The sequence below is a fragment of the Falco naumanni genome, chromosome 3 (genome assembly GCF_017639655.2).
Source record: "Falco naumanni isolate bFalNau1 chromosome 3, bFalNau1.pat, whole genome shotgun sequence".
Taxonomy (NCBI): Eukaryota; Metazoa; Chordata; class Aves; order Falconiformes; family Falconidae; genus Falco; species Falco naumanni.
In genome coordinates this window covers 5,381,161-5,402,708 of record NC_054056.1, presented here as the reverse complement: position 1 = coordinate 5,402,708, position 21,548 = coordinate 5,381,161, and the positions used below count along the sequence as shown (strand labels likewise).

Genomic DNA, 21,548 nt, shown 5'->3' with positions numbered 1-21,548 from the left:
CTCGGTGAACGATTTGAAACGTCAACAGGCGAGCTCGTTACAAAGAGATTCTTTAAGGAAATTATTCTCCCTTCTTCGGGAGCCGGCTAAGAAAAACACAGGCGTAAGGTACACTCATCCACAAGGAAAACTTCAAGGGCGGCTGCTGGCGGCGTGAATGCAGCGTTTCACGGGGCCGACGGGCCGGCTGCCCCAGAACAGGGACACTTTTATACTTTCCCGATGCAGGGAACGCCCTGGGGCTGAGCACGGCGCTGGGCAAACACAGCCCAGCCACCCCCGCCGGCAGCCGGCCGTGCCAGGGGACGAGGTCTCCGTCTCGCCCCAGGGAGCCCGGCAGGGTCCCCCTGCACTGGGCTGGGCATCCCGTTGGCGATCCCCGCCCCGCGTGGGAAGAGGGAGCAGGATTTGTGCCGCCGGGGCAGCATTTGGCCCCCGGTGCCTTACCCGGTATTTGTTCTCGCCGATCTGCTCCACTTGAAACCTCTTGGCACACTTGCACTGGGCCACTTGCCTGGTGACCTGCCACCGCCAACAAGAGAGGTAAGGGACCAGGATTTGGGGAATCTCCCCCGACACCGGGCACCGCTCGGATAAAACACAGACCTAACCAGCCTTTCCTTCAAAAACCCCACAGGGGCTCTCCATACCAGCCAATTATTTTGGCTCAGCGCCACCACGATCCCTTTTTTTTTTTCTCCTTTTTGTTCCCCACCCCCCCTGCAGCCTGAAGCACCCCACCCCCACCCCCAGCCCCCACCCCCACCCCCAGCCCCCATCTCTTTCGGTGCTTTACCTCATCTTCGATCTTGTCGGCATCGGTGGTGGGGCGGTAGGCATCCTTGTTGGGATGGAGGGCGGCCACGAATTCATAGTAATCAATGTAGCCGTCGCCGTCGCGGTCAAAGATGTCGGCCACCGCGGTCATCTCCAGCTTCGTGGTGGGGAATTCTGGAAGGAGAGAGAAATGAGCAACTGATGCAGGGACCTCACTCAGCAGAGCTGGGGACGTCGGTCCCAGAGCAGGGACAACCTTGTCACCCCAAGGTGGTGTCACGGTCCACTCAGTGGACTTGTGATGGTTCCTCTACTACGATCTCGAAGAGGGAAAAAATGAAGGTGACCACGCCAAGGGGTTATGCTTTGATTTTTTTGCGAGCTGTTTTCCAAGCTCGTTTTAGGGACTTACTGGAGGCCAGGATGCCGTCGATAAACTCCTGCCGGGTGATCTTCCCGTCTTGGTCTTTGTCAATGCGTCGGAAGAAGTCCATGACGCGGGATTTCTTGTGGTTCATCCAGCGCATATACTTCTTCCGCCAGACGTCGAAGTCGAAGTTTGCAAACTCCTTCAACTGGAGGGAAACCCACGCCGGTCAGCGGGGGAAATCCCGGCAGGAGCAGCACCCCCGGCTCTACAGCACCCCGAAACACCGGCCTCGCGGCGAGCCCGTGCCCGAGCTCCCGGTGCTAACTCGCTGCCCCCCCTCCCGGGCTGGTTTAGCTGGCTTTATCCAGATGACCCCCGTTAACGAGAAGGTGGCTCAAATCAACTTTCCAGAACAGAAGGACACACAGCGTAGCCAACAGCCACCACGTGGACCGCGCAGCACGGGACCATCGACACGGGATGCAGCATCCCCCACGCTGCTATACGTACACATACGCAGAGGTATCAGCTACTGGCACACAGACACACATCCACCCCCCCCGTCTCTGCTCGGGCATTTAGGGATGCTTCCTCGCCTGGGTTTCACCTAACAACTCGCCAGGCTCTGCCCAGGAGGAAAACCCATGGCTGGCAGCGTTTTGCGCACGTGCCTCCCCTCTCCCTTTCCCTCTAAGCAGCCCAGAAGGAATTTTTTTGCTCATTTTCCAGGTAAAGACAGCAGCTGGGGCACATCTCAGCTCTGCAAAACCTGCTACCAGCCCCAGATGAGCCGCTCACCCTTCGACCCCCTTCTAATCCACCCCCCCCAAAAGGACCCCCATGACCCCACCAGCTCAAGCAGCTCACAAGTGACGCAACAATTTTTAGCGTGGGGTTTTGTGGTTTGTTTTTTTTTTTTTTTCTCTAAACATTCTTGGGAGTTAAAAGCAACAAAGAAAAAACATTAATACGTATAAACTGAACTGACCTACAGCAAAAGCAACAAAAAACCAAAAACACTCACTTCTGGGCATAGCTGCTTTGTTAAGCGTAAATAAAAACAAAAATTACATTAGATGCTTGGAAAAGATATAGACAGTAATTGTTAATACTAATTACTAGGAGTAAAGCAGGCCTGGCTGTCATTACCTCTACAGATACCGACTGCAGGAGCACAAAGCAGTTCATTAATGTGCAGTTAATTACAGAAGGTAAGTTTTCCGCCTTAATATTTCAGGAATATTTTTTTTTTTCTTTTGGCATTTTCAGAAAGGCAGCAGCAACCGTCTGCAAGGGCTGGGCAATTCAAGAGGCAGCACCCATTTAAAATGCTTCCCGCACCCCTCGGGCGAGCACCCCCCGGCAGCGCTCCCCCCGCCCCGGCCCGCAGCACCCGGTGCCGTTACCTCCTCCAGTCTGTCCAGAGCATCGTTGAGCTTCCTCTGCCGCTCCAGCGCCAGCAGCCAGACCTGCTGCCAGCGCGCCGAGAGCTGGTTTATCCGGGGGTTCTTTGTTTCCGACTGGGAGATAATGGGCATGCTGGGGGGGGTGGCCTGACTCAAGGATTTTCCTGGAAAAAAGGGAGAAAAAGGCATGGTTTGAGGTGGCGGTGGTGGGTTCACCCAGCCTGGGTGGTCCAGGAAAGCGCAGCAATGAAATGTGTTTTATTTTTCAAACGGGGAAGCTCCCACTGCCTCGCAGGCTGCGCTCCGGAGGGATGCGGTGCCCCCAGGTAGGAGGCCAGGGTGATGGACGGCTCCGCACCCAACACCTCCACCCTGGTGCTCCCTTTGCCTTTGAAAATTCCTGTTGGATTCTGGCTTCAACCACATAAAACAAGACCCCAAAACCTCATCGCGAAGCAACTGCAGAGAGCAAGGGAAGAGCAGGGGCAGCCCACGCCTCCCCCTGCGCAGCGCAGCCCAGCACGGCTCTTTCCACACGGGCCACCTGCATCTTCCCCTCCTGACAAGTGTCAACCACCTTCCTGGTGGCTCTCAGTGCAGGATGCCTTGTTAATTGATAATCAAAGTTAATTCGTTTCCTAGGCGTTTCATTTCCTCCCGATGCAGCGCGTTTCACCAGAAGCCGCGGATGGAGCGGAGACGTACTGTTGCTGCGGGACTTGTCGATGAAAGGGCCGTGGGGGGGCTCAGTAGCTTTCCTCTTGTACGTCTTCGTCACCCGGTCCACGTCTGGCTGTTTCCGTGTCATCTCCTCCATAAAGGACTGTCAAAATACAGAAGGGACAAGAAAACTTTTGTGGTTTCGAGATGGTTTTGGTCTCCTGTTGCGCCGCATCCTCCGTGGGATTCGTCAAGCCCACAAAGACATCAGCATCGAGCACCGGCAACGGGGGCTTGTGGTCAAGCTATCTGCAGATGGGGGAGTCCATCCCCTGGGATGGCTTTGCTCCCAGGTGACACGGCTGGGTGACATGCTGTTTTGACAGGGACTTCCAAGAGAAGCCAAGGTCTCCTCCATGGATGGGCAGGGAAAACCCAACCCTGCTCCTCTCCCCAGTGCCCATCCATGCTCAGTACTGGGCTCACCTGGTGTTCAGAAATGAGGGCTTTGACCTGGTCGATATTCTGCGGCATGGGTTCCTGGTCCCGCTGGATCAGGGTTGTCTCAGCCCACTGGATCCAAGCCAGGAGCTCCTCCAGAAGCTCTGCGTTCGCCACCAGCTCGGAAAGCGCAGACTCCAGTCGCTGCTGGTGCTGCTTCGCCCACGTGAGAACCTGTTGGAAACGAGGAGATGACTCAGCAACCAGGACAGGAGCCAACCCCACCACGGCCAACGCTGGTGGTGGTGTCCACCGCCGCCTCTCCCCATCAGCCTGGACCAAAGCCGGGTGGACTCACCTCCTCGAACCTGGCTCGGATGATGGTGATCCAGTGTTTGATCGTGGTGATGCAGTCGGGATGGCAGGCGGCCAGGATGACCTCCCCCATGCCCACCGCCGCGTTCACGTCCACTCTCTTCTCCTCCACTTTCTTCATGAACTCCTGAAAGGCCCCAGTGAATTATTTCGTGCTATTGCCCCCCCCGTAAGCTTTACTCGGGTCGGCTGTCAGAGCCCGCTGCTACCTTGTGCGTGTCAATGAGGGACTGCAACGCCTCGGCGTCATCGGGTAGCGCTCCCCGAAAGCGCAGGGACTGCTCAGCCTCCGAGAGCCACTCCAGCAGCATGTGCACCGCCGTCCGGAACTCCTCTGCCTGCGGTGACAAAAGCACAGGCGTCAGCCCTCCTCCTCCCCAGACGGGCTGCTCGGTCACTGCCGACAGCCAGAGACCCAAACAGCTGAAAGGGACTTGAAAAATTCATTAAAAAAGGGCAAGAAAAGCCCCGTCTGTTGGTCTGGATGCGTGCAGCACCAGCAGACGGGTCCCCCTGCGGCTCAGCACCTCCCTCCCCTTGGCATCAGCTGCACTGAAGAACTAAATGCTTTTAAAAACAGCACAACTATTATTTATATATATATATATATATATACACACACACATATATATAATTATTTATTTATTTTAATATATATCTATATAATTATATATATAAAACCCTGTATTCTGAATTTAATTATTTTTATATATATATATTTATATATATAATTATATATATAAACCCCTGTATTCTGACCAATTTGGCACCTTGGTAGTTTATTCTAGAAATTGCCTACTTGATGTAAAAACGACTTAAAAACCTTTGACTTTTTTCTATTTTTTTTTTTTTTTTTAGCTTCAACCTAGGTCTCACTCTCGCACTGGACATTTGGCCATCAGCAAACACCAGCCTGGATGGTCTCTGATCACCGCTCTATTCCTGCTGTGCACAGCGGCAAGAGCTTTTCATCCTCCCTGTCCAAATCACCCTTTAATCGGCTCTCCTTTGGGGAAAAAAATGAGGAAATCACTGACACCAGCCCACCGCTCTGCAGTTCTCACTGGTTAACTGGTGCAGGGCTGGGGTGTCCTGCTCGGCCAGGAGATCAGCCACTGGGCAAAACCTCAACTGAGGTTTTTTGTTGAGCTCCCAGCACAAACCTGGAGCCCAGCAAAGCTCCCCAAGAGAGTTTCCACCCATATTCTTCTGCTCACCTGCTTCAAGGCTTGTTCCAGGCGGCTTTGTTTGGACACGGACAGTTTGCACACCGTGTCCCACCGGTTGCTGAGCTCCTGCAGCTGCACCTTCACCCAGGTCGTGTCGTCCCGGCTGTTCTCGATGAGCTCCCGGCCGGAGCGCTTCAGCACCTGCACCGTCCCCGTCCGCTTCCCCAGCTCCTTCTGGAAGACCTGGAGGGAGAGAGGGCAGAAGATGAGCAGGGCTCGTCGGTTCCAGCCAGTTTCACGTGTGTGTGTGTGTGTGGGGAAACCCAGAGGGCACCTCTGATATAGTTTGGATCATGGATTTTGCACCCACACCAGGGATCCACCACAACCCAGCGCGACGGGAGGGCAGGCAGGTGGCTCCTGAGCGTATTTTGGTGTAGCTCTGCATGGGCAGGAGCCCCAGATTTCCACCCTGGCAGATGCGGCCGTGACTTGGAGCAGGGAAGCTCCAGCCTCTGCTCAGGCTGCACCACAGTGGCTGCCTTGAGCGGACGCCCAAGCCCTGCCTGGGGATTTCAGCGTCTGACCTAATCCAAACCCAGGAGCATCGGTCTCCAAGACACACTGGAGAACACTGCCAAGAGCCAAGTTTATAGAGGACTACAAATTCAAGCACTTTTTCAAAACCAAACCCTCAGCAGATCTGACCCGTAGCAACTCGGAAGGACGGAGCTCCAGCTCCTGTAACCTTCCCAGTAACGTAAAAGTTTCTTCCCACTTCTTCGCCCTGGTTTTGCCCTCCTTGATGGCCGCAGCCAAGCAAAGCAGCGAGACACACAGCTCTGCAGCAAGGCACCAACCCTGGCTCCTCTGTTCTTTGGCTCCTGGGGGAAGACAAGCCCCGCTGAAGAGCTGGGAAAGGTGCTCTCACCTTGTGAGCGTCCATCAGGTTCATGACCAGATCCAGGTCACCATGGACGGGCTGGTCTTCAGCTAACTGGGGTTCCACCTTGTAGAGCCAATCCACCAGGGCCTGCAGCGCATCCATGAACTGGCCAGAGAACAAGAGGGCTTCTTCCAGCTTGTGCTGCCTGAAAAACAAACCACCCTGTGAACTTCCAGGAACAAAGTCACCTCCCTTTGGCGTGCCCCAGTGACCTCCTCCAACCCCCCCATGAAATCGCCTCCCATCCTCTGCTCTCCCCTCTGCTAAGGGTCCTCGGCAAACGGGCGCCGCCGGTACCACGCCGGGGCTGGACTTGCCTTTCCACAGATTTGCCGCACACCGTGTCCCACTTATCCCGCACTTCTCCCAGCAAATTGTCCAGCTTTTGAGTGTCATCTGGAAGCAAGGCTTTTTCTTTGAGGGCTCTGCCTGTCCTGATAGTGGTGTCGTAGACGGGCTGCTTCCCCCCAAGCGTCTTCTGGAACTCCTGGGAACCGGAGAGAAAACAAAACCACTTCAGAGAGCCTGGCCCCGGCTCCCTGCCGATACACGGTGCTGGTGAAGATCCCCAGCTGAACATCTTCCATGCCAGCAGTGGGCACGGACGTGCCCTTCCCCTGTCCAGGTGGCAGAGGAGATGTCCTCTCCCCCTCCCCATGAAGCGCCCTCCCACCCAGCATCCAGCACCGGTCTTGCTTTGGCAGGGCTCTACCTTGTGTTTGGAGAGCTGGAGTTTGATTTTATCGGGATCATTGGAAATCTCCAGCTCCGAGTCCAGGTGATTCTCCGCATCCTCCAGCCAATCGATCAGTTTCTTCCAAGCTTCGTGGAACTGCAAAGCAACAGGAGCAAGGCTGGAACCAAACGCCAGTGGTGTCCCCAGTCCCCTTCTGGTCTTGTGACCTCCTGCCCTCCCAGGCTGGCCGCGCCTCGGGGTCTGCCGCCCCCTTCCCACATTTCTCACCTGCTTGGCTCGCTTCCTGGCGTCATCCAGAGCCCGTCCCCGCTCCACCGAGCGCTGGACAACCTTCTCCCAGCGGGACTGGACGCTCACCAGCAGGTTCTTGATCAACACGACATCCTGCTTTTGACTGAGAAACTTCAGCTGGTTGCCGGTTTGATCCAGCTCGATGATCCGATCCCGGTGAGCGTTCACCTCGTTGGCGAACACCTGCCAAGGGCAAAGGCAAGGGCAGCTGGATGTGCCCGCGAGCAGCCCGTGGGCGCAGGGGGGACGAGGTGCCCCCATCCCGGGGAGCCGGCGGGTGCTGGCGGTGTCGGTACCTTGTGCTCGTCGATCTGGGCCAGCACGGCGTTGAGGATCAGGCTGGCCGGGGGCGCGATGTTCAGGCTCTGCTCGGCCAGTGTCAGCCAGTTGATGAAGTCCTGGAGGGAATTCTGGAAGTCGGTAGCCAGGGCCAGCGCCTCCTCCAGCTTTGCCTGCCGCAGCGGGGAGGGAGAAAGGGAAGAAGGGGGAGAAAAAAACCCAAACCAACACGGATTGTGAGAGCTCACGATCTGCAGTTTCACAGACAGAAGCAGCCTTTGTGTCCCGGCCGAAACGTCCCTCCAACAGGAACCTCATCGCCTCAGCCTGGGAACGCGACTTGTTTGCTAAGGGGAGGGGGATTCAGCGAAAGCCACCGCTCGCTTTCAAAGCCACAAGCAGCTCTGAAAGGGGAGACCTTCACGGGCACGCCAGCAGCTGCGTCACCCTCAGCTTCCTGAGAGCGGGATGGCCATGGGGAGAGCGGCTCGGGAAATGAGGTGGATGATCTTCCGATGGCAACAGCTGCAGCGCTGCACATGTATTCTTGGGCCGAGGCCACCGCATCCCTTGTTTTATCTCATCGCCGGCCAAAAGCCGAGGATGGGGGCAGCTCGGAGGAGGATTTGGCTGGCTGTCTTGCACAGCACCAACAAAGCCTGCCTTTCTGAGCCGCGGGAGGTTTCTTCCCACCTCTCCTCTAAATTAACCCCAAAATGCAATTTGACTCATTTTCTGTGCGATTTAACCCCCTGGGATGACTATCTAGAAAAAAACAGCACCAGCTCGATGGACGCTCAGACAGCACCGTCTGAAAGACAAAACCCAACCTGCACAACCAAGGAAGGGAGAGGTTGTTTAAAAAAAATGAAGAAAACCAAACGCCAGCCCTGACCGGCTCCATCCCTCCCCCCCGGGGCAAGCAGGGCGGCAAAGCGGGGAGCAGCTGCTGTCAGACCACGGGACAGGGGTGGCCGGCGTCTCCCCGCCCAGGCTACCTTTCTCTCCTCCATCTTCGTGCTGACCAGACACCACTTCTGCTCCAGCAGCGCTACGCTCTGCTCCGTCTTCGAGCCAGAGCCGGAGTCATCGCGGTTCAGCAGCATCAGTCGCCCCTTGGCCAGCAGCTGGCTGTACGTGTCCTCCTTGGCTTTCAGCTGCCCGTACAGCTCCTGCAAGGGAGGCACCACCAAAGCGTGAGACAAAGGGAGAGCTGGGAGAGGACCCGCGGCTGGGGCGATGAGAGAATTGGGTGCGGGGCAGGCAGCAAAGTGACAGCAGCGTGACACTTTAAGCCGAGAAAGGGCCGCTTAAAGAACATCGTGATGCTTGTCCCAGGCGTCAAGTGCAAAATTATCTGTACAAAGAGACCAGGGAAACGCTCTTCCTCCCATCAGATACAGAAGGGAGATGCTTTGATGCTGATATCTGACAGACGGGAGCTTGCTGAATTAAAAGCATTAAAAATCTCTCCTAAGAAATTACCATGTGGGCATTGAGCTGCTCCCGGGCAGTTTCTGGCAGACCTCCTGTGGGTTTTGATGCCGACAATTGGCTCTCCATCCTCGTTAGCCACAGGAGGAAATCTTCAATCTCACCATGGAAACCCTGGGCCTGTTCAGGAACATATAATCGGCCACCCATCAGATGACATCAGCCACCATTGATCATGCGCCAAGGTTAACACTGTGTTTGCTTTGAAACCAGATAAAGAGGCAGAGCGGGATGCACCAGTGCCTCAAGGAGGGTTATACACAGTAGAACCTTAAGCACGCGGGTGTGCCTGGTCCTTGCCGCGCTTCGGGCACCAAACCACTCCAGGACTAAGAGTTAGCGAAAAACTTGCATTAACACCCCCCACAAGTGTCTCTCTAAACTCCTTCCCCCTTCATTTCGCCCCAAAGCGATGGGGGAAGCGGACTCTCAGCACGGGGGGTACCCTGCCACGTCCCCCCGACCTGCTGGAGCGTGGACTGCAGCTGCTGCTCCCTCTCCTCCGTCTTCTGCAGCACCGACTCCCAGCACGAGTTCAGCTTCTCCAGGCGGTGTCGCAGGCTGCTGGCATCGTCCCCTGCGCTCGACTCCAGCAGCTCGTTGCCCGCTTTGTTCACCGTCTCCACGGTGGCTTGGTGGGCCAGGACGTCGTTCTTCAGCACCTAGACCAGACGCGGGAGGCAAACATCGGAAACCTCTCCAAAACACCTCGTGAATTCCTTCAGGCTCCCATGGACTCAACCCAACTCAAACCCTCCCCGAGAAATCAAATCCTGCCACAGGAATAGACTAAAAATGTACCTGGCGTGGGAGTACTCACGTGGTGCTTTGCGAGTTCCACCTCGATGACTTTCGGGTCCCCGTTGATGGGTTTTTGCGCGTCGAGCAGCTCCTCGGTGTGGGTCAGCCAGGCCATCAGCTCCGCCAAGGCGTGCTGGAACTGGCCGAGCGCCAGGAGAGCAGCTTCTAACTTATGCTGGGCAAGGACAGGGATGGAAAAGGCAAGTTTGAGTTGGGAAGGAGGTGGAGCATTCCAGCGAGTTTCAGCCCCACACTCGCGAGAGCCCAGATCTCTACCTGTCTGTGAGCGATTTTCTCGCCCAGGTTCTCCCAGAGATGTTTCAGCTCCGTCAGTGGTTCCTTTATGATGTCTCTGTCTGTCTCATCTGTAGCTTTTTTTAGCATCAGTTCACCTTGGTGATTAAGCTTTTCCATCTCAATCTGCTGCTGGTAAACCTCCATTTTAAACTCCTGCCAAAACAAGCAGGACAAAAACCAGAACAAAATGAATCACTGGAGCGCCCGCCCGGCGATGCAAAGGCAGCACCGGAGAACCGGTCCCGTTCCGCCCGCCTACCTTCATCTCGTTCATTTGCTCCTTAACCGTGTTGAGGTCGGTGCCGACGGGCGACATGTTGCAGAGTTTGATCACGGCGTTATCCAGCCAGTCGAACATGGCCTGAAAGGAGCACGGGCAGCGTTAGCCAAGGGAACGGCAAAGCGCGCGCCCCGTGCGGCTCGTCGGGCAAACGGGGCTGGTGCCTCCATCGCCTTGGCACCACGAAAAAACCACGAAAAAAACCCACGAAACTTGTTTTTCGGGGCAGGGATGCCCGCTTAGGCCAGCACTCGCTTGTGCAAGCTCTTTCCTTGCCTCTCCTGCCTCCCGGATAAGGAGCTGACGGCAGCCAGGCTCATCCCCGCTGCTTCGTGCAGAAACGCGGACCAATTTGGAAAGACAAACGCAATTGACTCTCTGCTCTTCCTCGGAGCAGGTTGTTGAGCACAGGCTCTACCAGAGGCTGCAAACACTCGCCCAGAAAATGTTTCCTGCTTTGCATTAGCGCAAATCCCAGTATGACTCAAGGGAGAGGACTCACAGTGGTGTGCCCAACTCGCAGTGGTGTGCCCAAGGTCTACCCCCTCCACACAAACAGCCCTGCCTCTTACTTGAAGCGTATCTTGGTACTGCACAGCCGACTGCATGGCTTCTTCGAGCTTTTCAAGCCTTTCCTTCCACGTTTTGTTTAGATTTTCCCACGCATTGTTCATCTACGGAAAACAAGATTGCCCACAAAATTCGTTAGGCTCTTCTGCCGGAGCTCCCGCTTGCTCCCACCTGATTTTATCTGGAGCAGAAGCTGCTGGTTTTCCTACCTCGTCAATGCTCTTTTTCACTTCTGGCTTCTCAGTTTCGCCACAGGCAAAAATTAAATCGGTTCCAAGGAGTCGGATGAACTCCAGCTCCTCATGCAAGCCATCCGTCTCCTCTTTAATAGTCTGCACATAACGCAGCGACAGAAGGAAACCATTGATTATTAAATGCTCTTCCCAAATCACCCCGTGAAGAAGAGGGTTGAAGCATGGAGAGTCCTTCCTGCGCAGGTGTCCTGCCCCCTGCCCCTGGGACCAGGTCACACAGCGGGCTGGTGGCCACCTGGCCCACCAGCGTGGCCACCACCCACCGCTCTGCTCCCACCTCTGGCCACCAGAACCGACATCAGAACGTCCGTGTTGAGCCTGACGTGTGCCCGAACTGAAGGGGGTGTTTACAGGAGATGGACCGTTTACAGGAGGATTTTGTCAACATAGACAACATTTTTGGAGACTCACAAGTTGCAAACCCAGGTCAGGATGGTTACACGAGGGAAACAGCAAGGGCAAACAGCAGAGCGAAAAGCAACATCCCCGCTCCCCAAGGTCCGAGTCAAGTCAAATCCATCCGAAGTGGATGTCACTTGTTTGAAACAACCGACACCACACAAATCCCAGCCTGCCCAGTTTTCCACTCCTGTCTATCCCAAACCTAAACATACACCTCCCGCTCAGCTGCCTGTGGCTCCCACTGGGAGCGGAACCGTGCAAAATTCCACATCGCTCAAGACAAGCGGGCACACAACTGACCCCACGCTTGAGGACCTTCCTCAGACAGTAGGAGATAAAAGTGATTTAAGCATCGTTTTCTTGTCTGGAACAGGGTGTGGGGAGGGACATAGGAAATACCTTTCTGTTTCTTCCCTTGCGCTTCCAAATTGCAATGGAAATAACATTTCACGATCCGACTGACTGCCTAGAAAACTGTTCTCTGACCACTTCTGGCCATGGCTGTGCCTCAGACCTGTCCCATTTCATCTTACAAGCTGGGTGCAGACAAGTGCCAGACAGGACAGTGCCATGGCCCTCACCTCTGCCGCTTCCACCTGCTGCTTGATGATGGAGGGGTCAATGCCTGGGCTCTCCAGGTCGTGAACGATGTCCTGTGTGTCTTTGATGGTAGTCAGGAGGGCTGCCATGTCATACCAGAACTTCTCTGCAAGCTCCAGGACATCAAGGAACTTCATTTCGCGTTCCTCCGCCCGAGCTTTGATGTCTTCCCAGAAGAAGACCATCTGATCCAACTTATCCTGGATTACTGAAGAAGGGAACCAAAACATTCAGTGAAGAAGGAAACCTTTTTACAACTCAAGAGGGTTTCACAAACGCTTTCCACTTAGAAACAGCCAAGAGAATATTCAAATGGGAGTTCAAGATGACTGGGACTGTCAGCCCATTAACTCTGGGAGATACTGAGGGACGTGAGAAACTCCAGCTTGCAAAAATAAAGCCTTTATTTATGTGCAGGCAAGCTCAGGGCAAATTTGCCCACACACTCTCCTCCAATGAACCTCTGTTCTGGCCACCTCTAGCATGAAGTCTACGCTCAGTCAGTCCATGAGCTGGCCGCTGAGCTGCCAAGAAAGGTGCCAATTAGTGCCAATCCTGTTGACAGGTCTTTTTGTGCCGGGGATGTTCCTGCGCTCCATTAGATGCTGAATCAACACCAATAAATCATTTTGCAGGGGCCACCAACGGTTGTCACAAGAGACCGGCTCAGGATGAGGGCTCAGCTTGGCTGGGCCGAAACCTCTGCCTGAGAAGCCACAAATACTTCTTTCTGCTCTGGCTGATACCACCCTGTCTGCTCCAGATGGAAGCAGGCACCAAACATCTCCATACAGAGGACGCATCCTTCCTCCTAGGGCCAGGAGACCCTCTGCAATACCCGCCCTGGGCCATCAAAGCCACCCCAACAGTGACGGAGCCACGGTTTGGGAAGGACCGGCCCAACCAGCACCTCCTGTTCAATCCCCCCAGAGATACCTTTTGCTGCCAGGTCCTTGTCGGTCCCCTGCGAGCGGCCGATCAGCTCTTCCCCGCGGCGTTTCAGAGCCTCAAAGGAGGGCTGCAGCTTCTCCAGCTCCACGGTGGCATTTTTGTTCTCGCTGATGCACTCCCGGATCTTATCGACCTCGGCGGGGATGAGGGGCGGCATGCGCAGGCGGGAGGAGAGGGTCTCCAGCGTCTCCAGCATGGGCTCGATCTTATCGTGGAACTGGAGAAGAACAAATCCATTAGGGAAGGCGAGGCGAGATTAAGCGAGGCTGCATCGCTCCCCGCGTCTGCAACAGCCCTTAGCGCTGCACCCAGCGGCCTCTCGGAGAGGACAACCATCGCCTGCAACAGCAATTCAACCTGCAGCCTCCTGCTCGTGCCCTGCCTCTGCTCCCTGCTGCCAACAGCCCCAGGCTGCACCAGTTCAAACCACACGTCAGCCCGGGAGAGACCAGCGCAGGCACCCGCGGAGCCAGCACAGCGGCGATTTGTCACCGGATTCGACCCTACCAAAAGCCACGCTTTGGGTTGCTGTCCCGCTTCTTGCGGGTGGGCAGCGCGGCCAGAAGACCCGCCGGCGGTTCTTTGAGCATCCGTGCAAAGATGCTTCTGGAAAAGCGCCCGCCTGCGGTGCCGACGGAGATCTCCGCTGGGTGCCAGCGCCAGCAAGGCAACGGGATGGTGGAAAGCTGCGTGTGCACGGGGAGCAGCGAGCTGCCACAGAGCTGGGGCTTCACCAAAAGCCGAACCAGAAAGCCAGGAGTGAGAGAGGAAGAGGGGAGGGGGGGGGTCTAGCAGGGTCGATTATCATTCTATTTTTATTTGAAAGTCAACTTTGGCCTTAAAGATCCCGAAGCATCTCTGCTGGCGAGGAGCAGGCTGCCAGCACCGCTCCCCTCTCTGCCGGACACGGGTGTGGGGCTTCACCCAGTCCCAAGCTCCAACAGCAGAGGGGCGACAGGCTCTCGGTGCAAAGTTGATCAGGAGCAGGCTGGCTCAGCCAACAAGCAGGAGCAAACCAGCAAGTCCAGCTAAAGTAGAAAGCTCCGCGCACTGGCGCGCTCTGAAAGCAAACCCTCCGCTCTGCAAGAAGCGCTCCCCGCCGAAGCTGGCCAGGGCTGAGCCCGGACGGCAATGCAACACAAGCCATCTCCGAAACACCACTTCAGGCCCCCAGGGGTTAATTTTTAAGCACGTTCTGCTGAGCTGTGCGTGGGCCAGACATAAAAAAGTCCGGGTGTCAAACAGAAATCAGCCCAAAGTAAGAGTGTAAATGAACGTCTGTGGCGCTGGGGCTTACCTCCGTGATCTGCAATGGTGGGGCGCAGTCAACACAAGAATGAAATGGGACCATGTGGGGAGGACGGGCACAGGCAGCAACACACACAGATAACACATTCCACAATGGGAGTGAGAGATGAGACGGGAGGGGGGTGTGGGGGGAAAAACTTGGAGTTAATACAAGTGCAAACCAAGAGAAGTGACTACACAATAGAGGAATTAAAAACACCCAGACATGACAAAAACCAGCTGTGCTACGGTAACACGGGGTGAAATGAAACGTAGCTAGGGATCATAAACCCTCAGGAGCAGAAACTCTTCACCCCCTTTCTGGACTCTGGCACCTACAAGTCTCTGCCCTTCCTTCCATATCTCCGCTCCTGCAGTCACCAACCTTCTCTGGAGATGCCCAGACCCTGGAGATGCCTGTTAACTCTCCCATGCAAAGGATCCCATGGCCGTTCGCTGCACACGCAGCTTATCAGAAATGAAACTTATCTCTCCGAGCTCTTTCAAGAGGCTCTCCGAGCCCTTCCAACCTTGGGTGGATGCCAAAACAGCCCCTTTGAACGAGCATCATTATTGCGGTTGTAAAAATTTATTACCCTATTTACTATGTCAAGACTCAAACGCCTTCTCTCCTGCTCTTGCAGGCAGCGCTGAGCAGCAGGAAACTACCCTGGAGGTGCCTGACCACGTTCTGCCTTATAAAGGGTTTTTTACCATCGTAGCACTCAGAATAAAATTGCATTTCAAAGCACGTGGCTTCCCCAGGGGACCGTGAGAAGAAGACGCGGCTCCTCTGCATCCCAGCGTACCTGGGTGGACTGCGAGACGGCTTCGTCGAGAGCCAGAGCCCGCTGGCACACCTCCTCCTTGATTTTGGCATACATGGCCTCAGCCGTTGAGTATTTTTTCTGCACCATCTCCCCTTCCTCGGGGTTGAGGTCCTTGAGCTGCGGTCCGATTTTCAGCAGCTTGTCAATATGAGGCTTGTGTTCAGCGATGGACTCTCTCAGTTGCTAGGGAATGGGGGGGGGGGGGGGGGGGGGGGCGGGAAAGCAAAAAACACAACCCCAATTGAAAGCCGCTGCCTATTTATTTCACGCGACACCCCGAGAGCAGCGATTGTATCTGGTAGCGAACTCACACCCTGGATTTCTTGACCCAGCATCTGCCAAGCACATGGCACTCGGCTCTTCCTAACATGGCTATGGCTCTGCATGTGCCGGCACATCGCCCAGCACCGGTCCTTCCCCGGCACGGGGTCCCGACCCTCCCCACAGCACCGTGGGGGACACCACCGAGGAAACTTGCTTTGCAGCTCTCTACCCTAAAAGCACAAGGCAGTTTTCCCTGCCGCAATCAGGCAGGAGATCCGAAGGCAGCCAGGCTCCCTCGGGTGCAATCTGTATTTTATCAAGAAGCGCTCCAATGGAACTAGTGATTTCCACACGGTGCACTCGTGGCATGCTTGTAGGACACCGGCGGGGATCCCCAAAAAGAAGAGAATGGGGAAAAAAAAAAAAAAAAATCAGAAAAATTCAGAAAAAAAGGCGTTCTTGCTCCTGTGAGCGCTGTGTCTCTGCTTCAGGTAGAAAAACTGATGGCACTGGAGGTTGCAAATGCTGCGTCCTCTTACCCTCATGTCCTCCTGCTGTTGCTTGAGCTGCTCGTGATCGATGGCCGGAGGGGGCAGCTGGGAGATGAGGGCTTGTGTCTCCTCGATCCACGGGTTCAGCTCCTCGTAGGTCTCCCAGAACTGGTTGACCAGCACCTGGGCACGCTCCAAGCGAGCGTAGCGCTCCGAGTTGAGCTGGCTCACGGCTTCGTACTGTTGCACCAGGGACTCGGTTTTCTCCTAAAAAAAAAAAAAACAACAAAAAACAACCCCCCAAACACCAGAGGGAGGAGAGTTCTAGCAAGGGATGCAAAAGGGCCCAGGAAAAGCGCCAGCTGCACGCTGCGAGCTGGAAGAGCAGGAGGTGCCTTTGGTGGCTTTCCACGCGCACAAGCTGTAATTCCAATTAAAGCAGCCTCAGAAATCTCCACTGCCCCCCCCCTCCATCCCCAAACGCTGCAATAAAAACATGCAATAAAGGAGAGTAATAAATGTAAAGAGATTTCTGCTAACACTGGTGGGAATTACCAAAGATGGGGTAATTTTAAACTACTTCAGCCTGTGCAAGAGCTGAGCATTCGCCTCCCCCCCCCCCCCCCCGCCGTGAAGAGCAGAGGGAGGCTCACCTGCAGAACCGCTTTTTGTTCCTCACCACACGTCCCAAAGATCTCGTTGCGCTGGCTGAACAGCTCATCCATAGAGTCTTTGTGCCGTATAATGTCGATGGAAAAAGCCTGCAGAAAGGCAACGTCCAAAGAAAAGAAAGAAATCAAGAGCTGAAAACCCCCCCCGCCCCAACCCATCCGCGGGACCCTCCTGCCCGCGCCCACCGTAGCAGAGCTCGGCGCCGCAGAGACCGCGCAAAACTCAGCACAGGTGTCCTGTGGTGCACTGAAACTCCGGCTGAAAACGCAGGCGACCGCCTGTTTTTGCCACGACTCGCCACACATCAGCCTCGCTCTTTCAAAGGGCTGACAACAGCTCTTCAAATGAGGTAGCGGCCCCTTTCCACACCCAGGGTCCTCACGGGGGCAAAAGCTCTGCCACCCGCTTGTGAGCGAACACGTGAACCCCCCCGAAACGCTGCTTTCCAAAACTGCACCTACCAATAACTTTGCCATTCCCAAGGTCCACGCCATTAACAGTGGGAAGCCAAGCTGAGCTCAATTTAACTCAGTGCTCAACGGTTCAGTCCCCCTCCTTTATAACAATACCCTTTTTTTTAAAAAAAATATATTTAAAAAGCCAATAAGCCTGTACGCTGCTCTGACTGCCGGGGCTGGTAAGGGAAGAAAAGGGCCGTTTATTTAAAGTGCACGTTCTTTCAGGCATGAGCTCATCTCAAAGATATAAAAAAAAAAAACAACCCTGCGTCTCTTTGTTCCACGTCTGGCTGCCGGGAGGGAAACGAGGAGTCCCCCACTGCAAGGAACAATGAGCAAAAAGCAAATGTAAAAGCACCCTCATTAATCAATATATACATTTCTCTAGATCCTTCCTGCTGCCAGCGCCTGCAAGCGCCAGGCAGAGCTCGCTGGCAGGGAAAGCCTTCGGAGGGAGCAGCTCACGAGGGGTCCGGGCAGAGCACCCATCCAGCCCTAAACCCCCATGCGAAGGTTTCGGCTCCTGCAATGGAGAGGAGCCTTTTTCCCTTCAAAGCCCAACGCTTCATTCCTCTAAATCCTCTGTCCGCCTCGGTTTTTTTCCTTTTACTTACCAGGGACAAGCGTGGCATCTCTCCCAGTGCTCTGGGCTCAGCGCTCCCGGGTAAAGCCGCTCCCCCAACCCACCAGCCCATCACCCAAACCGCATCCCAGCGCATCCCCACCACGTACCTTCTGCACCTGCAGCTGAGCCGTCGTCTGGTCTTGCTCCAGGCGGATGGGCCCCAGAGCCATCAGCTTCCGCGTGGTCTCCGCCACCCAGGCCAGCTCCGCGTCTGCCGCCTGCTCGTACTGGTACAGGGGGAGAAGAGAGGCAGCACGGGTGAGTGATGGGCAGCAGGGATGGAGCACGTGGCAGGCTGGGGACGGTGGGAGACACGGGGGGACCCAGGGGGGAAACACCTCCCTGGGGTGTGCGGGGGGGACACAGGCTTCTGACTCCACGTTCCCCTCCGAGAGGAGCCGCAGCCCCTGTCCCAGGGCTGGTGGCTCCTGTGGCTGCTCTGGGGGCACAGAGCATCGCTGCACCAGGGGTGCTCAGCGCAGCAGGGCACGGCCGAGCAGCCACCTTCCCCTACCCCCCGCCACCCGCAGGGAAAGGGACACGTCTGTTCAACGCTGGCACGTCCAGCTCTGCGGAGCCAGCACTCCAAGCCAGCGCGAACGGTTATTCACAGCGCTCCACAGCCTCCGCTCCGTTCAGAACAAGCCTTTTTTTCAGAGAACCGTCCGCCTGGAACAAATCCCCGTGTGCTATCGCAACGGGGGATGACGTTTTTCCAAGTCTGGAAGTCACCTATCATCGGTTTTACACCATCTACATCACCCCTGCGAGCCAAAGCCGGCGGCAGGATAACGGGGTGCTGCAGCGGAGTGATCCCATCCAAACCACACACAACGGGACGGGTCAGAAGCCGGCCCCGCTGGCACACGCTGTTCGTTTCCCATTCACTTTCCATTCCAAATGGGATTTGGCCCCCCTATCGGGATGTGCTCGCTACCCCCCTCCTGCCACCACCACGCTGCCTGCAGAGCCCAGCCGCTCGCTCCCACACTCCCAAGAAAACCCGCCAGCCTCCGGCTGGGTTATTCAATTACCTGCTGAGACCTCTGAATAGCAGCATCGATCTCTTCCACCCTCTGCTTGATGGTGTCGCTGACCAGCTTGTAGCGCTCGTTGGTGTCCGACACCAGTTTATCCAGCCCCTCGCGGGCTCGCCAGGGAACCAGCTCCAGGAGAGCTCGGCTCACCTCGTTCACCGTGTCCAGGACAAGCCTGTGCTCCATCACCTCCTTCTTCAGCTCCTGTGGAAGGTACCCATGGACACGTGTCCTTCTCAGCGCTCTGCAGGTGACAGCCCCCTCCAGCTCCTCCCCAGCCTCTCGGGAACAGCCAGCGAATTCCCGGCTGGCTCCCCCCCCTCCCCCCCCGGTGCTGCTCCAGCAGCCCCCACCTTTTGCCTTTGCTGGAACTGGGGTATCTGCTCGCCGGCGGGGGACTGTCCCCCGCTGGAAGCCAGCTCATCCTCCACTTTGCTCATCCAGCCTGTGAGCTCCTCGTGCGTGGACTGGAACTTGGTGGCCAGCTGCCGAGCCTGCTCCAGCGTGCGCAGCGCTTTGGAGCTGGCGGCGGTGATGTCCGAATAGCGGGTCTTAATCCCATCCAGCTTCTCCTGGATCAGCAACACCTCCTCCCCTGCGAGACAGCAGCAAGGGGCGAACGATGCGGGGCTGCAGGATGGTTTAAGCAGCCACCTGCCTTGTGACACACACCCCCCCACCCCCCCCCCCCCCCCAATTTAAATAGCAAATTTCAGTCTTGCTTTTCTTTAGTCAGTGCAACTTTGCAGCCTGTTTTTACAGGCAGGAATCTGCTCTCAGAGCCCACATTTTCCACCCTGGAATGGGATGGAAGCACGCTGCAAAGCCTGCCTTTGTCCCAAGCCCCTAAGCCACCACAACCCAGTTCTCAACTAACGTGGTCACAGCTCCAAGCAAAAAAGTCCGGTTTGCTCTTTACTGCTCTTTCTGAGGACAAGAAACTGCAAGCCAAATTCTTTGTCACCACTCTTCCTGCTACACAGCTCCCACAAGGACAGAGGTCCGTCCATCTGCTCCGAGCAGACCACATCTGAAGGAAATGCATCGCCCCGACCTTTCTTCCCACTCGTAAACATAAACTCACACCCACGTGGCAACAGCAACAACTGCTCAGTATGGGAAAGCAATATTAGGAAAGGTCTGGGTGTATTTTTAACCTCTTTCCATGTGATTTAGCAGCTGGATGCAAGGAAAAAAACCCTCCCTCGCGTTGCAGGGCTGCTCAGCGCTGAGCATCACCACGCCGGCGGTGGGAACCGCCTGCTCATGAAGCTGCGGGGCTGGTACTTGGGATCAACCCAATGCTAAGCGGGAGCGCTTGTGGCTCGGCATCCAGGTCCGGATGCCAAACAGCTACTTTGGGAGCATCCAAAAGGAAATTAGACCTGAGGGAGAACAGCCTGCCCCAAACAACGTATCCCTGCAGAGCATGGACTTCCCAGGGCAGATCATGTGGAGGATGGGGGGCTTCGCAGAGCCCCCACGCTGAGCAGAGCGTGGTAACCAGTGTTACCTGTGGTTTGCTTCAGCAGAGCTTGCCCGTTTCTAATGGCTTGGTCCACGTTCTTCTTCCTGTTCAAGATTTCCTCATTCAAAGCCTGGAGAGAAAATCAAACTGGGGTTATCCTCCCACAGGCAGCTCCCTGCATCCTGCCGGCCAGAGATGCTAAGGGGAGCAGGAACTGCTCCTACTGAGCATGGGAAGGGAGGACCATGGATCTGATACTTGGCCAGTATTCCGGCTATGGGAATTACTGGGATTTCTGGGACCCGAAGGCTCAAAGCTTAAAGCAAACCCATCCCAACCCGCTGGATAGGTGTCACCAAAGAACTTGCCCTTGTGTTAGACATAACCTCATTCTTGAAAAGAGCTTGCATGGCCCCTGGGGACTGGAAGCAGACAGCTTCCTCGGTGGCCAGCCTGGCTTGGAAAACCCACCGGGCTTTTCAAGTTCTCATTCTTGGAAACAGCATCCAGCTTTCTAAAGGCACAGGGTGGCCAAGCTCGCTCAGACATTGTTCACAAAGCAAATGAATCATTTGAAGTTCAAACCAATTTTTGGGGCCACAATTATTGTTTTTAACACATGAAACCTCTTTACGCTCCTCCAAGCCTAGAAGGGAACCAGCAGCGGAACAAGCTTTGCGAAATTAAAATCAGACCAGAAACGAAAATCAAACCAGCTAAATGCAACAAAATAAACAACATAAAGATGGAAGAAAATGGAAAATACCAGCTGGTCGGCATGCTGCTTCTGCAGGACGTCCCGTTTGTAATCCTTTACGGATACCGAGCCGAGCTTGTCCTCGACCTCAGCGAGCCAGTTGAGCACTTCCACCTCCTCCTCCCCAAAGAGCCTGGCGTTAGAGAGCGCCTGATCCAGCAGTGCTGCCTTCCGGCAGCACCGGTCGTGGACCTCACCGTAGCGGGTCTGCAGAGACTCTAACTTCTCTGCCAGCAGCCTCCGCTCAGCGGCACAGCTCAGGGAGGAGAGGGACTGCCCGACACCGACCGCCCGAGACACGTCAGCCGTGTGGCTCTCTATCTCTTCCTCTAGAGCCTGAATGCCGGGAGGATAAAATGGACAACAGAAAGGAAAAAGGCGTGAAAAGATGGATTAAACAAAACAAAACAAAAAAACACAACACAACAAACCACAAACCAACAAACCGCAACGTAAAAGGGAAACGGAAACAAGGAATGCGACTGAAGGAATGAAGATGTGAAACCCACCTGTGAGTGGGCAAAGTGCATCAAAATAAAAGGAATAATTAAAAGAAACAGAAGAACTGCAATGGTTTTTCAATCCAAAGCCAGGTATTT

At 55.4% G+C, this 21,548-nt stretch overlaps 1 protein-coding gene across 1 annotated transcript in view; it reads right to left on the bottom strand.

Annotated features, from left to right (window-relative positions):
* MACF1 (microtubule actin crosslinking factor 1) overlaps positions 1 to 21,548 on the bottom strand; it is a 147,347-nt gene that overhangs the window by 9,493 nt on the left and 116,306 nt on the right. Inside the window, 34 exon segments of the mRNA XM_040587703.1 lie at positions 448 to 522; positions 797 to 951; positions 1,190 to 1,352; positions 2,172 to 2,186; positions 2,554 to 2,717; positions 3,259 to 3,376; positions 3,700 to 3,888; positions 4,013 to 4,156; positions 4,239 to 4,367; positions 5,247 to 5,441; positions 6,130 to 6,289; positions 6,462 to 6,631; positions 6,857 to 6,976; positions 7,109 to 7,315; positions 7,429 to 7,584; positions 8,410 to 8,583; positions 8,897 to 9,025; positions 9,370 to 9,567; positions 9,726 to 9,881; positions 9,983 to 10,156; positions 10,263 to 10,364; positions 10,856 to 10,957; positions 11,063 to 11,185; positions 12,091 to 12,317; positions 13,046 to 13,277; positions 14,358 to 14,366; positions 15,157 to 15,360; positions 15,981 to 16,199; positions 16,586 to 16,693; positions 17,795 to 17,914; positions 18,722 to 18,928; positions 19,078 to 19,319; positions 20,238 to 20,322; positions 20,959 to 21,285. Of these exon segments, the coding sequence (XP_040443637.1) occupies positions 448 to 522; positions 797 to 951; positions 1,190 to 1,352; positions 2,172 to 2,186; positions 2,554 to 2,717; positions 3,259 to 3,376; positions 3,700 to 3,888; positions 4,013 to 4,156; positions 4,239 to 4,367; positions 5,247 to 5,441; positions 6,130 to 6,289; positions 6,462 to 6,631; positions 6,857 to 6,976; positions 7,109 to 7,315; positions 7,429 to 7,584; positions 8,410 to 8,583; positions 8,897 to 9,025; positions 9,370 to 9,567; positions 9,726 to 9,881; positions 9,983 to 10,156; positions 10,263 to 10,364; positions 10,856 to 10,957; positions 11,063 to 11,185; positions 12,091 to 12,317; positions 13,046 to 13,277; positions 14,358 to 14,366; positions 15,157 to 15,360; positions 15,981 to 16,199; positions 16,586 to 16,693; positions 17,795 to 17,914; positions 18,722 to 18,928; positions 19,078 to 19,319; positions 20,238 to 20,322; positions 20,959 to 21,285 (5,298 nt within the window).